Source organism: Odontomachus brunneus, unplaced genomic scaffold (assembly GCF_010583005.1).
Source record: "Odontomachus brunneus isolate Ranch 3 - 2012 unplaced genomic scaffold, Obru_v1 Obru_scaffold_299, whole genome shotgun sequence".
Taxonomy (NCBI): Eukaryota; Metazoa; Arthropoda; class Insecta; order Hymenoptera; family Formicidae; genus Odontomachus; species Odontomachus brunneus.
This window is the reverse complement of record NW_022639749.1, coordinates 167,668-181,944: the sequence shown is the minus strand read 5'-3', so window position 1 is coordinate 181,944 and position 14,277 is coordinate 167,668. Positions and strand designations below refer to the sequence as shown.

At 30.8% G+C, this 14,277-nt stretch overlaps 2 protein-coding genes across 7 annotated transcripts in view; both read left to right on the top strand.

The window, feature by feature from the left end:
- The window catches only part of LOC116853273 (cytochrome P450 4g15-like), a 6,352-nt gene extending 1,002 nt beyond the window's left edge, over positions 1 to 5,350 (top strand). Inside the window, exon 3 of the mRNA XM_032834261.1 lies at positions 2,416 to 5,350. Within this exon, the coding sequence (XP_032690152.1) occupies positions 2,416 to 2,479 (64 nt within the window). The 3' untranslated portion in view covers positions 2,480 to 5,350. The remainder of the gene's footprint in view (positions 1 to 2,415) is intronic.
- LOC116853270 (cytochrome P450 4c21-like) overlaps positions 1 to 12,571 on the top strand; it is a 34,246-nt gene extending 21,675 nt beyond the window's left edge. For 3 of the 6 annotated variants that reach the window (XM_032834254.1, XM_032834253.1, XM_032834255.1), the window contains exons 2-13: positions 6,165 to 6,485; positions 6,818 to 6,924; positions 8,899 to 8,989; positions 9,622 to 9,804; positions 9,987 to 10,056; positions 10,145 to 10,271; positions 10,340 to 10,406; positions 10,743 to 10,843; positions 10,937 to 11,005; positions 11,261 to 11,438; positions 11,619 to 11,798; positions 11,862 to 12,571. In XM_032834254.1, coding sequence (XP_032690145.1) covers positions 6,317 to 6,485; positions 6,818 to 6,924; positions 8,899 to 8,989; positions 9,622 to 9,804; positions 9,987 to 10,056; positions 10,145 to 10,271; positions 10,340 to 10,406; positions 10,743 to 10,843; positions 10,937 to 11,005; positions 11,261 to 11,438; positions 11,619 to 11,798; positions 11,862 to 12,028 — 1,509 coding nt within the window. In that variant the 5' untranslated portion in view covers positions 6,165 to 6,316 and the 3' untranslated portion in view covers positions 12,029 to 12,571. Of the gene's footprint in view, positions 1 to 5,573; positions 5,928 to 6,164; positions 6,486 to 6,817; positions 6,925 to 8,898; positions 8,990 to 9,621; positions 9,805 to 9,986; positions 10,057 to 10,144; positions 10,272 to 10,339; positions 10,407 to 10,742; positions 10,844 to 10,936; positions 11,006 to 11,260; positions 11,453 to 11,618; positions 11,799 to 11,861 lie in introns of those variants that run through there. The other 3 variants (XM_032834251.1, XR_004379944.1, XM_032834256.1) reach the window with 3 other exon arrangements.
- The last annotated feature ends 1,706 nt before the right edge of the window (positions 12,572 to 14,277 follow it).

Below are 14,277 nucleotides of genomic sequence, written 5' to 3'. Positions count from 1 at the left end.
CAGAGAAGTCAAGATAATTATATTGTGCAATAATTGTACACATATACACAATAAAAAACAATGTTTATATTTTAAAATTGTATTACTTATTTTTTATAAAAAAGCAACAATAATAGAGAAATAACGTGTTATAATCGCGAACAGTATTAGCGCCGTCGGAACGCTTCAGGAGGAACCGTTTCGACTGCGCTACAACGAGGAAGCGGATGTGCAACTGCTGCGCTAAGCATCACCTTGCACATTCCGCATTTCGGACTTCGAGCCGAACCACACCAAATAATTACCAAATATGGTAATCTCCTTGTCGCCAGGCACCCCCTCCGACAAGACTACACAATATTATAAAAGATCGGAGAAGATCGCCCGCCATAGACTTAACACCTCGGTCTCTCCGCGACATACGCAACCGACACGCGGTTTGCACATTACTATAAGAACTCGGGAGTAATAACTAAACACGCCTAAGTACGGTTATATTATAATAATTATAAATAAAGCCTTTTTATATATTAAATACAAGTAGCGGCTACAAACTTTACTACATTCCTACCCACCGCCACAGACCCTGCCGCGCCCGCATCTCCGATTCCGAACTCTTTCGCGTCCCGGCAACACGGGGCATGACAAACGAGTACAAGTATAGAATAGTACAACGGTTAAATGGCCATTTAAAAGCGTACATATGTCATCCCTGGTAAAAATGGTTCTCATAAATTTTCATACAATTTCTCACCTTATTATTTTTTTTAATGTTGTTATGTCATTAAATCTGAACGATTTAACCGTCATGCAATAAGTACTGAAGGCAGCAGCACCGAATAAAATATTAGTCTCGCTATGTAAATAACTTTTACAGAATTTTTTTGATGGTTTATTTAAAAATACATCATGCTTCGATTTTGATAAAATTTAATACAATCTGAACGGGACGATCGACCAAATTAATTCGCACATGTAACCCTTATAGAAATATTATACTAAGAATTATTGATAATTACTTATTATCCAGTATTTTTAATACTGAAAATAAGTAATTATCAATGATTCTTAGTATGATATTTCTATAAGGGAAAAGTACAGTATTTTATTAACATGATGGAAAAATGTCATTATCTGCTGTTTTATTGCAGTAATTTCTATACAGTCCTTGGTAGAAAATTAATTTCGAATTATCGTGCCGGTCTCTCTTACATTATTTATCCGCTAAACGGTTTCGTCTATATTTTGCGGTTTAAAAGGCAAACTATAAGATTTTTCTTCTTTAAACTTTAAGTGAGCAATATAAAGCGCTTTTTATCAAGTGAGGAATTGGCGTAGTGTCTAAGGCGACGGACGATTATCCAAAACATGTCTTCAGTTCAAGTTTGAATCTTACTAGAGAAAATCTTAAAAATTATGAAAAAATAATATAGAAAAACTTTTTTTTTCATAGTATTTTATGAGTATTTATGAGAAAGCGCTTATTCTATGAGTAATTATAAAAAATTTGAGAAAATTTAATTGAAGAACCTACGAAACGACAGGATCTGCGCGCAATCTGCCGCCAATCTGCTGTCAGAGTCTGTCGACAGGCTCTGCGCGCAATCTGTCGTCAGAGTCTGTTCGCAGATCCTGTCAATAGTCTGGCGGCAGATTGGGGACGCAGATGTCTATGGATCTGTCGACAGATCCTGCTCGGATTCGACAGATCCTGTCGACAGTCTGACGTCAGTCTGCGCCGATTGCTTACTGGGTAGAATACTACAATATGTGAACTCAGTTAGATTGATATAAGTAGAGTGAGGGTAAATTAACGTAAATGAGTTTTTCTTTTTTAAATTTTTGTTTCTTAAATTTTCGTTGTAATTTTATATAGATATCAATATATATTAATTGTTTTAAGTGATTAATTACTTATATTTTTCGTATAACACGTATTATAATTCAAATCTATTTATTATGTAATTCACCACTGCGTCGATAAAGTTGCTGAAATTCAAGAAACAGATCTTCTTTGTAGAATTAATTAAAGTAATTATTTTGCTGATAACCAGTTATAACATTTTGGAAGGTCTTGTGATACAGGTGATACAAATCCATTACTTCTCAAAAATAATAAACAAAGTTCATTCCCGATGTACCAACTAAAATGATAATGAAAGAATCACTAACTTGCAATATAGCATAGACAACCCTTATAGAAATATCATACTAAGAATCATTGATAATTACTTATTATCCAGTATTTTTAATAATGAAAATAAGTAATTATCAATGATTCTTAATATGATATTTCTATAAGGGAAGAGAATAATATGTGTGTATATACGAGTGTGTGTAAAGTGATGCCAACATTTGTGAGGATGTAGAACGGATTGTGGTGAACAAAATTTAAATATTTTTAATTTGTAATAATTTTCAAAATATTAATTATAGAAAATTGCATGAGAGGGAATACCAAAATAATAAGAAAGCTAGGTTTGAGCAGTTCAAGCTCTAGCGCGGACACAATTTATCTAGCAACTGATACCGTCTCTCCAAAAGAGAACAGTGAAAGAAGATTGTGGGATTTTCTTACGCAAATATTGGCTGCGTTCAGCGAAACAAAGTGATAAGTGAGCAATAAATTATTATTAGTCTGCACTGTTAGATCACTACTTTTGTTAGATCCATAAATATGTTAGGTTCATAAATCTAGACTAATTATATTGACGAATCACTCAACCTCTATATTTGCTGAACGCAACAAATGCTATAGTAGCCTTACTGACTACCTGTTTTAGTTTATCGTAAGATTCCCAGCCTGAAAAAGAATATGAAGGGAGGATATAGGAAGAGGGAAAAAAGTTTTTGATAAAAAAGACAGAATGCAGTTTATGAATAAAAATAAACTTTTGATATTTTATTTTGTAATGTCTGCAGCTGATTTATCACATAAATATCAATACTGATTGCAAGAGAACTCTTTAGTTTGAAAATAAATTCTCCTATTCAACAAGAAGAATAAGTTCATAAACTTACAAAAAATAAACTAGACAATCTTTCCGACCATCAGTTTGTTGTACATACGATTAACAGGCAATATATCGAAAAACAATTGTCTCTGCATCGCAAGCGTCATTATTCTGCCTTCAGATATCAGTCAATAGTGACTTCTGCTAAGAGACAGTCGCATATTTGCTGGACTCGGTTTCATCGGTATGACTTTAAGAGTTTTAGTTGCGTCATACAGCGTCAATAAGATGCAAAAATAGGGATAGTAAAAACTCGATATATTATTATTGTAATGTATGCAAGATAATATTTTTCTACGAATTCCTTATTCCCGCTAATGTGTACAGCTCCCATTTCTTGGAATCTACCTTCTCATTTCAATAGTGTTGCATGGCAGTTACTACGAGTACACTAAGTAGTATCGGAAGTGGAATATTTGGTACTTCTTGCTTCATGGGAATATATATCGATACTGGATATATCAATATTGGATTCTTCAGAAATTTCATATCAATTTTTTAAAAGGACGTAAGAATGACATGCTATGTATGACATATTTTTCAATTTCCTCGAGTATATAGAATGTCTGACGGAAATTATACGAAACCACGTGTAAAAGCACGCCAAACTGAACAAGCGCTTGAGTAGCTTATACTTTAGTGCAGGCACAATTTATATAGCAACTGATACCGTCGTTCAGAGAGAGAACAGTGAAAGGAGATTGTGCGAATTTCTTACGCAAGTATTGGCTGCGTTTAGCGAAACAAAGTGAACAGTCAGCAATCAATTATTATTAGTCTGCACTGTTAGATCCCTACATTTGTTCCATCCATAAACCTGTTAGACTTATAAATCTAGACTAATTATATTGACAAACTCAACCGCTGTATTTGTTGAACGCAACCATTGACAAATATTATGGTAGCTTCACTGTATATCTATTTTAATTTGAAACTATCGTAAGATTCCCAGCCTGAAAAAGAATATGAAGAGAGTTGTAGGAAGAGGGAAAAAACATAATGCAGTTTATGAATAACAACAAACTTTTGATATTTTATTTTCTAACAGCTGATTTATCACACGAATATCAACATCGATTGCAAGAGAACTCTTTAGTTGTAAAATAAATTCTCTTACTGAATAAGAAAAATAGGTTTTTAAACTTACAAAAATAAACTAGATAACCTTTCTGACTACCAGTGTACATACGCAGGCAATACAGTAAAAAATAATTGTCTCCGAATCGTACATGTCATTACTCTGCCTTCAAATATTCACTGCCACTAAGGAACAATCGCACCTTAATCATTTTCAATGAGACAAAATTCGTCTCATGGCATTATGCGCATTAGTTCGCCAATTTTTTCATTAATATCTCGAAATCTCATGTAGTTGTTTGGAAAATGGCAGAGAAATTTTCTATTCACTTTAACTTAATTTATTTATACACATACACGTTGATACACTTTGCGTCAAACAGACTCTATATAATTACGAAATCATTTTATAAGACTCCAAAAATAGCTGGAACCGTAATAAATTTTTGTGATAAAAACATTAGAGAGAAAAAGCGATTGAAACCGATGGTATCTAGAAAATCTAATTATTTTCTATCGCTATCTATCGTCTTCTTTTAGGAGAATATTGAATTTCTGGAACACACTAGAAAAGATTAAGTGTATATTGTACCGCTTTCTTAAAATCTGTCATGAATAAAACATTGAAAATCTGTTGTAAATAACATCTGTTTATCATTAGTAATGATAAGGGAAACATAAAGTTCTCTATTATAGATAATTATCTTTGCACTTGGAACTCGTCGTACGATTTCCATTGGACTTTGTCGTCTTTGATAAACTGGTCTGAACTATATGACATTAAAGGTGCCTTTACTAGGAGCGTCGAGCATCGAACGTCAAGTATTGAGTATATGCACATTAATATATAGTGAGTGTTTGCTGAAACACAAAATTAATTTGATTGCACTCTGAACTGTCAATTGAATTTCGAGATATTTATTAGCAATTCAGAAAAAGTTGCAAGATATTACAAAATGTCTATTAATTGTCAGCATCATTTGTGGTTATTAAAATGCAGTAGCATTATGAGTAACCCCAAGTAGCACAGCAGCATCTACAAAGCGCTCAGAAAGACTTTTGCAGGTGTCTTACTGTTATAAAAGCGCTATACAAGCGCTTTACAAGTGCTTTGTGCTACGTGCTACGAATATTACAAACAAAACGTTAATTGCATTAATGTCACTAATTGCAAATGCAATATAAGCAAAAAAAAATGTTTTGGGTATTACAAATATTCGCAGAAAGAAAGGGACACGAATTCGATTACGCAACATTGCACTAATAGCGTCAAGACGCTGAAATCTGAACGGTTTAAGGTACCTTTACATAAGAGCATAGAGCGTCGAGCATGAAAGCGGTAGCCAATCAACGTGCCACTTTCCGCAAGAACTACACGTATACTTCTGGGACCTGATACGTTGATTGGCTAACGCTTTAACGCTCGACGCTGGAACGCTACCATATATTGGCACCTTTAGATTTATGCGCAAAGGTGCTGCGCACGGGTTTGACGTTTGACGCTCGACGCTCGAACGCTTACACGTAATGATAACTTACCAGTTTCAGTTGCGTCGTAATGACTTGCAGATGGGGATAGTAAAAACTACATTATTATTGTAATGTATGCAAAATAATATTTTTTTGTGAACGCGTTATTTGCAATAACACACATACAGCTCCTGTTTCTTCAAGTTTATCTCTCCATTTCAACAGTGTTGCTTAGTATGTTATTAGAAGTATACTACGTAGTGTCGAAAGTGGAAAATCTTATGCTTCTTGCTTCGTGGGAACATATATAACGATATATTGGGCTCTCCAGAAATTTCATATAGATTTTTGTTAAAGAATGTTGAAGACAACAATTCTGTGTATGAGGTATTGATTATAATCTAAATGCATTGAAAACTGTTTTTTATTCTTATAATCACGTAGTGGAATAATTAACCTCATAACGCATGTCTACAATCGAGATAGAAGACGTCCTTAAAACGCCTTTAAGATATTTTACGTTCCGAATTTAGACGTTGTGTTGTGTGGATATTTGGGAAAATTTTTTATTCATGTATTGCTATTATCTTTTATATGTGTATTGCTTTTTATTTTTTCTATTAGAACCACAAAATAAGGTGGGCAACGCAAGAAATTTAAGTGAGATGGTCTACATTTTTGCTTAAAATTTGCTCAATACAGTTATAATTTGTTGAGCGTATACAGACGAATTATTTCGTACCGGTTATATTGTCATCTAACAGTTAATCAACATAATGCTGGTCATGAATATAGCTTTAATCTTAATATGTGTTGGTATAATCTACTTAATCCCGAATTATCGTAAGCGGTTACGATTCATTCAAGTGGCAAATGCATTGCCAGGTCCAAAAACGAAACCAATTATTGGGAATGCCCACTACTTTCTCCAGAAAAATGTTGACGGTAATATTATTATTTATATACTGATCAATATTACAGCTAAATGATAAAAATTTTGCAAAAATAAAAGTAAAATTTAATAAAATTATAGAGGTGTTTAAATTGTCATCTACCCAAATCATTCACTATAGTAAATTTAATTTGCTATAAAGTCACTAAAGTATGATAATCCTTTAGAAGAAAGTAATTAAAGACTTCGCAAAAAAGTAAACTATTAAAGTAAACCATTCTTATTTCAGAATAAAACTGTTTGACGTTTGTTTGTTAAAAAGTATATCATTAAATATAGACAATTACTTAACAGTAACACATTTCTAAAGTATAAAAAATTTCAGAATTATTGAACAGTATATGTTTGCTTGTGAATACTTACTCGTCTCCATTCCGATTTTGGTTGGGCAGTATATTACTTATTTCTGTAAATGAACCAGACCAAATAAAAGTAAGAGTGCAACGCTTGTATTACTTATTTGTTAATTTATTTGTTATTTTATACTTATTGAGAAAAAATAATTGTGTCGTCAAAATCAGTGATCACCAGTCTTCAAAGGAATATTTTGCTTATTGAAAAAATTACGCGTTAATGCAAAAGTAAATTGCGTTAATATAGTTACTAATCAAATCGCAACTATTGAGTTTCTAGATGACTCGATGCAGCAACGATATAATTCGTTTAATCGACTAAATATTTGTTTAAACGAATTTTGTTCGTTCAAGCAAAGATTTGTTAATTCGACTACTTCTTTTACTCACAAGGGGAGGACCAGCTGACTCACCCTGGGATTTCAACCCCAATTTTTTTAATTATTCTGGAGATGAAAAAAAAAGATACGTATCCCGGCGTTTGATAGAATAGGCCTTAGTTTCGGAGTAGTAAATTTGTGAAAATTGGCCATATCCGAAGCGCACCGCGGCGCGTCGTATGAGCCTTCCCGGTAACTATACTTCCAACCAGTGCAGTTGGCTTGGTGAGTTAGATGCTTGCTTCATAATTCGTAAGATCCAAGTTCGCTCACGGAGGTGAACAGTAATTTTTTTTTTAATGAGTGTTTTTATTTATTTTTATTTATTTTGATGATATTGATATAGTATGCAAATTTTTGAAATAGAAAATTTAATTTAATATCACATTTTAAACATTAATTTAAATTTAATTTTAAGGGAATTTTATTTCAAGTAATAATATTTGAAATAATAAATAAGTAATAATAATAATATATAAGTTATTTGTACCGGCAGCTCTCTTCACGAGAAGACGCAATAAAGATTCATTCTTTAATTTATTCACAATCGGAAGCTTTTACAGATATGATCAAGTACGCTTGATTTGCATAGAAATTAATTCCTGAAAGAAATGTGTTTTGAAACGTCAACGAAATATGTTTCCCCCCGGACTTACGGAAAAATAAATGTGTATGTGATACTCCTTCATTTATTCATTGTGCAAACTATAGAAAATTTATATGCTTTAAATTTTTATGATGTTTATCATCCAAGTAATTGTTCCGCATCGAAATAATTTAATTTTGTAATAAATCCGCAATACTTAAATAATTGAATTTTGTAATAAAAATATTCACATTCACATTTCAGATGTTTGTTTATTTTTCTTTTTCTACGATTAATTATTACGATTTAAAAACTAGAAATTTAAAATACTGTTAATATTATTTCCAATTAAATTTTAAATTTAAACAATTTGAAAATTTAGATACGTTGCCTTTATATGTTATCCATTACAAATAACTTATATATTATTATTATTACTTATTTATTATTTCAAATATTATTACTTGAATTAAAATTCCCTTAAAATTAAATTTAAATTAATGTTTAGAATGTGATATTAAATTAAATTTTCTATTTCAAAAATTTGCATACTATATCAATATCATCAAAATAAATAAAAATAAATAAAAACACTCATTAAAAAAAAAATTATTGCTCATCTCCGTGAGCGAACTTGGACCTTACGAATTATGAAGCAAGCATCTAACTCACGAAGCCAATTGCATTGGTTGGAAGTACAGTTACCGGGAAGGCTTATATGGCGCGCCGCGGTGCGCTTCGGATATGGCCAATTTTCACAAATTTATTACTCCGAAACTAAGGCCTATTCTATCAAACACCGGGACACGTATCTTTTTTTTTTATCTGCAGACTAATTAAAAAGATTGGGGTCGAAATCCCAGGGTGAGTCACCTGGTCCTTCCCTTGTCAGTATACGAATGAATTACTAACAATTATAAAGTAGTGTTGTTGTCTATCTTAGCAACAAATTATTTCTGATAGCAAATTATCAACATTTGTGGAAACAAACATTCAGCATTTTTTAATTATATATTAATAAAGAAAACGATGAATATCGTAGAAGTAATAACAAAACAAATATATTAATCGGTTTTATATATTGCAGACTATTCTTCAAAACTCTAGCTGCTTGAATAAAAGCTTCATATACAAAGTTTTCAAAGCGGTGGTAGGAAATGGACTTGCTACTGCTCCTGGTAAGATCTCGCAAAAAAAGACTAGTTTGTAGCATTTATAACATGCGAAAGATAGTCATCGTGCTTTTACACGATATGGATTCGATGCAATTGATGATATTATTTATTGTATCAATAATAATATAGAAGAATATGTATGTTACACTCGCATTGAGCAATAGAATAAGCTTTATTAATTAAAAATATTCACCTTTCTTAGTATTCATCGTAGTAATATTTTGTAGTTTCTACGTAAATACGTTCGAATCATTGTTTATTAGAAAACTTATTTTTACTTCTTTATTTATTATTCCATGTTCTAATTTATCCGCTGATTAATATGCTGAAATAGAATTTTGGAAGAAGTAATAATCATTTCTCTACGAGTACGAAGTATATCCCGTGTGTGGTGAATTTGCATGCGAAACAAATAATAGCGGTCGATGTAGTATTACACACACACGCACACATAAGCGCATAAATAACACGATACATTTTGCATGTAACATGAATTTAAGAAGATTTCAGAATACGTTATTCACAGACGGGAAATATTTTGGTAAATTACTATCAAATTTATAATATTGTATTTAGCAAAGAAGTGCGCTTATAAATTTTCTTTCTTATTTCTTTTTAATATCAATATTCCGCAGAACATATATGGGTCAAACATCGAAAAATGTTAGCGCCAAACTTTAATACGAACATAATACAAACATTCTGCGACACATTTATGAAACGATCTTTGATATTTACGGAGGAATTAGAACACATGGTAAACGGCGAAGTAGATCTCTCTCCGTATATATTAAAGTGTACTTTGGACAGCATTTGCGGTAAGATAAAATGCTTATTAGATTTTGACTTATCTGAAAATTACCTTTTGTATCCTAAATTATTAAGTACGAATGTATAAATCGTTTAAAATAATAAATGATATATGTGTTGAAACATATTTTATGTATTATGTATTATATCAAAAATGACAAATCTGACTTTTTCATACGAAACTTTGAAGGCACTTCATTGGATACCGAGTTGGGATCGCAATTAAAGAAAACTGAACAATATCTTAATGCACTAATAAGGTATGATTCTCTTCAGCACATAAATTCTTGTAATTATTGTACGCTACATTCAACGATAGATTTAATTTAATGCAATGTTTATTTGTAGGGTGAAAGAGATAGTCACACACAGATTACGAAATATATTTTTATTTCCGGATTTTATATTCAGTTTTACATCTCTAAGTCGCGAACAGCAGAACCATTTAAAGTTTGCATGTTCGTTTGCAGAAGAGGTAAATATTGCAAATATATTTCCTGACGATGTTACACGATTTGCACACTACATAATCTATTACTGCAGATAATACAACAAAAGGAAAACGAGATGGATAATTTAGTTAGGAATAAAATCCAATCCGCTAAGCCTTGTAAGTTGTCAACACCTATTTTATAATATATATTTTTACGTGATGTATTTATGCAGCTAATATTACAATGTTTGAAAGTTATACAAAAAAATAGTATATGTAATATTTTAAAACAATTGGCCATACAAAGGAATACTTTCTCCCTTTTTTTAATTTTCAATACGTTATTTAAATAGATACAATTACATCTATTAAATGTGCATACAGATATTTCGTAAATTGTTATTATTAAAAAAATGAATAAATAAATGCAATCCATCCAATTTTGTGAGCAATTGACCAAATATATTTTTTAGAAATGTATTTTGTTTACCTTTTGTTAAAATAAAAAAATAGCAAGAAGGAGATTTGTTGATATGCTAATGGAAGCATCTGATGAAGGCAAGAAATTCACTCGAAAAGAGATCATCGATGAAATCAATACGATAATTGTTGCCGTACGTATTATGACGCCTTTTAAGACAAGTACTATCTGTAATGTATTAATAAAATTATAGGATTGATAGACCAAATTTCCATTTCATACGCAGGGTACCGACACAATCGCAATCACATTGAATTTTATGATGTTCATGTTAGCAAATTTCCCAGATATACAAGTACGTATTAGTACAAATACAAGTACGTATTGAATTATTTCGTGCATAATTAGATATTTTGCATAATTTGATATTTTGTGATGTAAAGACGTCAATATGCAAGGAAAGTTAACTAAAATACATTTCTTTAATATGTAGCTTCTTAATCTAGACTTTTTGTTTTCGCATTTATATGATATGCCACAAAAGTTATTTAGGATAATTTATATTTAATGTTCTGTATATGAAATAAATAAATGCATAATTATACAATAGCAAAAAGTATACGAGGAGTTGCTGGAAATTTATGGTACGCAAGATCCAAAATTCGTGCCCGTCGATTTCAAGGATTTGCAACATATGAATTATTTGGAATGTGTTATTAAGGAAACATTGAGACTCTTCCCCCCAGTGCCTGTCATAGGACGTCGACTTAATGAAGATTTACAAATAGGTTTGCTTATAAACGTAAATATATAGTGGTGCAATATATAAGAATTGTACAGTGAGTAATAGTGTCCCATTCGTTATAAACATTTTATTGCTCTAAACAATAAAATATGATTTTATTTAAATTACCTCCAGTTAATGTTTTATTATAATGATATTTTATTCACAAATAAATATGTTTCAGGAGAATATACTTTACCGAAAGGCGCCGATGTTTTAATAACAATATTAACCTTGCATCGCAATGAAAAGTATTGGCCGAAAGCATTGACATTCGATCCAGACAGATTTCTTCCGGAGAACATGACAAATATTCATCCATATAGTTATATACCGTTTAGTAATGGTCTAAGGAACTGTATTGGTAAATATACATTAGTTGAACTATAACTGTTGCAAAATATGAAATTAATCGATAAAATTACAGGTACAAAGTATGCAATGACTTTTATGAAAGTCTTTATAGCAACGCTATTGCGAACATACTTATTAAAAGTCGATAAAAAGGTTCAAATAGAAGAAATAGAATTGAAATTGAATAGTTCGCTAGTGTCCGTCATCCCTTTAAAAGTCAGAATTGAAAAGAGAAAGTGACAACATAACAATATAATTTTCTATCTCTCTTCTATTAGGAGAGTATCCAGTTGTTGGAATATGACAGAAATCCTCATATATTTGTAGTATTTATTATTTACCTAATATTACATAATGTTATATAATATTACATAATATTACATAATATTAACATAATATTACATAATAATATTGTTTACTTTTTCTGCAAAAGACCATGCAAACTTTAAATGCTTTTGCTGTTCACGACTTAGAGATGTAAAATTGAATATAAAATCCGAAAATAAAAAATATATTTTGTAATCTGTGTGTGACTATCTGAATATAAATAGGCTTTCAGCCTACAAATAAACATTGCATTAAATTAAATCTATCGTTGAATATAGCGTACAATAATTACAAGAATTTATATTCTGAAGAGAATCATTAGTGCATTAAAATATTGTTCAGTTCTCTTTAATTGCGATCCCAACTCGGTATCCAATGAAATGTCTTTAAAGTTTTGTATGAAAAAATCAGATTTGTCATTTTTAATATAATACATAACTAAAATATGTTTAAACACATCATTTATTATTTTGCACGATAGTAATAGAAATACCCTCAGAGCACATTAATATTGCCATGAAGTTACAACAACCTTAAATTGTAAGATGGTAACATTACACGGAGGTTAAACCTGTTACTAACCTTCTCATAACATGAAAATGTTCGTCCATGTTCATTCCATTAACATTACAGAAACCTTGTACGGAACATTATATTAGAGTTAATATAATAGGCCTAGAATCTATCAATATTTTTAATAAGAAATTCTTGCTAAAGAAATATTATTTATATTCAGCTTAGTCAATTTATATTGATTTTAAATGTAATTTAGCTCTATTATTTGATTTCTCACTATTTTCATACTTGAAAATTTACTCAATACTAGTCGGACGCAAACTCGAGACCTCAGATAACTCTAAGTTCCTAGTCTATCATTTCGGCTGCTGCACTATTTCTTCAACTGATACTAAGGCCGGTATTCATAGTCCGATCTTATATTTAAGATCATCTTAAGTACTGTCTTAAGATGTCATGAACCAATCACAGAGCCATATTCGCATCTTAAGATATTACTTAAGATGGTCTTGAAATAAGATTCGACTATAAATACCAATCTAAGCATTTTTTATTATCCCCATATGCGCGCGCGACGGCCGAAACAGTAATTATAATTTTCTTATAATATTATTTAATACAACTACAAAAATAAACTATGTAGTCCAAATATGTTATATAATAAAAGTAAACTTAGAGATATACATAAAACTAAAGCATTTGAATCGGTTATTTAATAAAACCTAGAGTTAATTTTATTATTAATATTTTAATTTAATTTAGTTATATTTGCTTTTTTAATAAAAAAAATTTTTATATATGAAAAAGCTGTATATACAATTAAATGATTATTAATAAACTATATTTAAATTGTATAGTATTTTTAAGATACACAGAAAGTGAAGTAATTACAGTAAGTTTGCTGAAATATTAAAGATTATATTAACTTCATGACAATATTACAATGTAAGGTTATCTTGTATGTAAGGTTAATGGCAGATTGCAGTTACATGCTTATTAAAATGTATAAGCTTGTAACCTACCCATAACCTTACTGCAATGTTCGGTGCTGTGAGGGAAGAGACATATATATCGTATCCTATATTTTGTTGGAGTCTATTGTGAATAAATCGTAAAAAATCTGCAGTGATTAATAGTATATTAATGATAGGAAATATCTAAAATTCTGTATACTTTTATCTTCAAATGCGAATTACCTTCAAGTACGGAATGCACTATATAATTATCATTGAATCGTTGTTCATCTTTGACAGAATTGTTTCATCGACATGATCTTAAGGTTTAACACCACTCTAGTGTTCGAAAATTAAGCGTATATTTTAGAATTTTTTATAGGCAAACAAAGAAATAAATCGAAAATCCGTTGGGAAGCCTTTATTGTTAAATATTTAAATATGTATTCAAATTTTTATATTAACATATATTACAAAATGACGGCGCTAGAGCCTCGTCAACATAAGCTTGTTTTTCTCCAGGGCTTGCAGCATAACTGTCGCAAATGTTGATCTAGAACAAAAAACCAAAAGGAGGAGGGTCCCTAAGGCCGGATTTTGGCACCCTCTGAAATTGATCCAAAAATATCAGAAACGTTATATTTTTCGCTGTAGATTTTAACTTACAACCTGGTCATCTCGACGTAAAAGTGT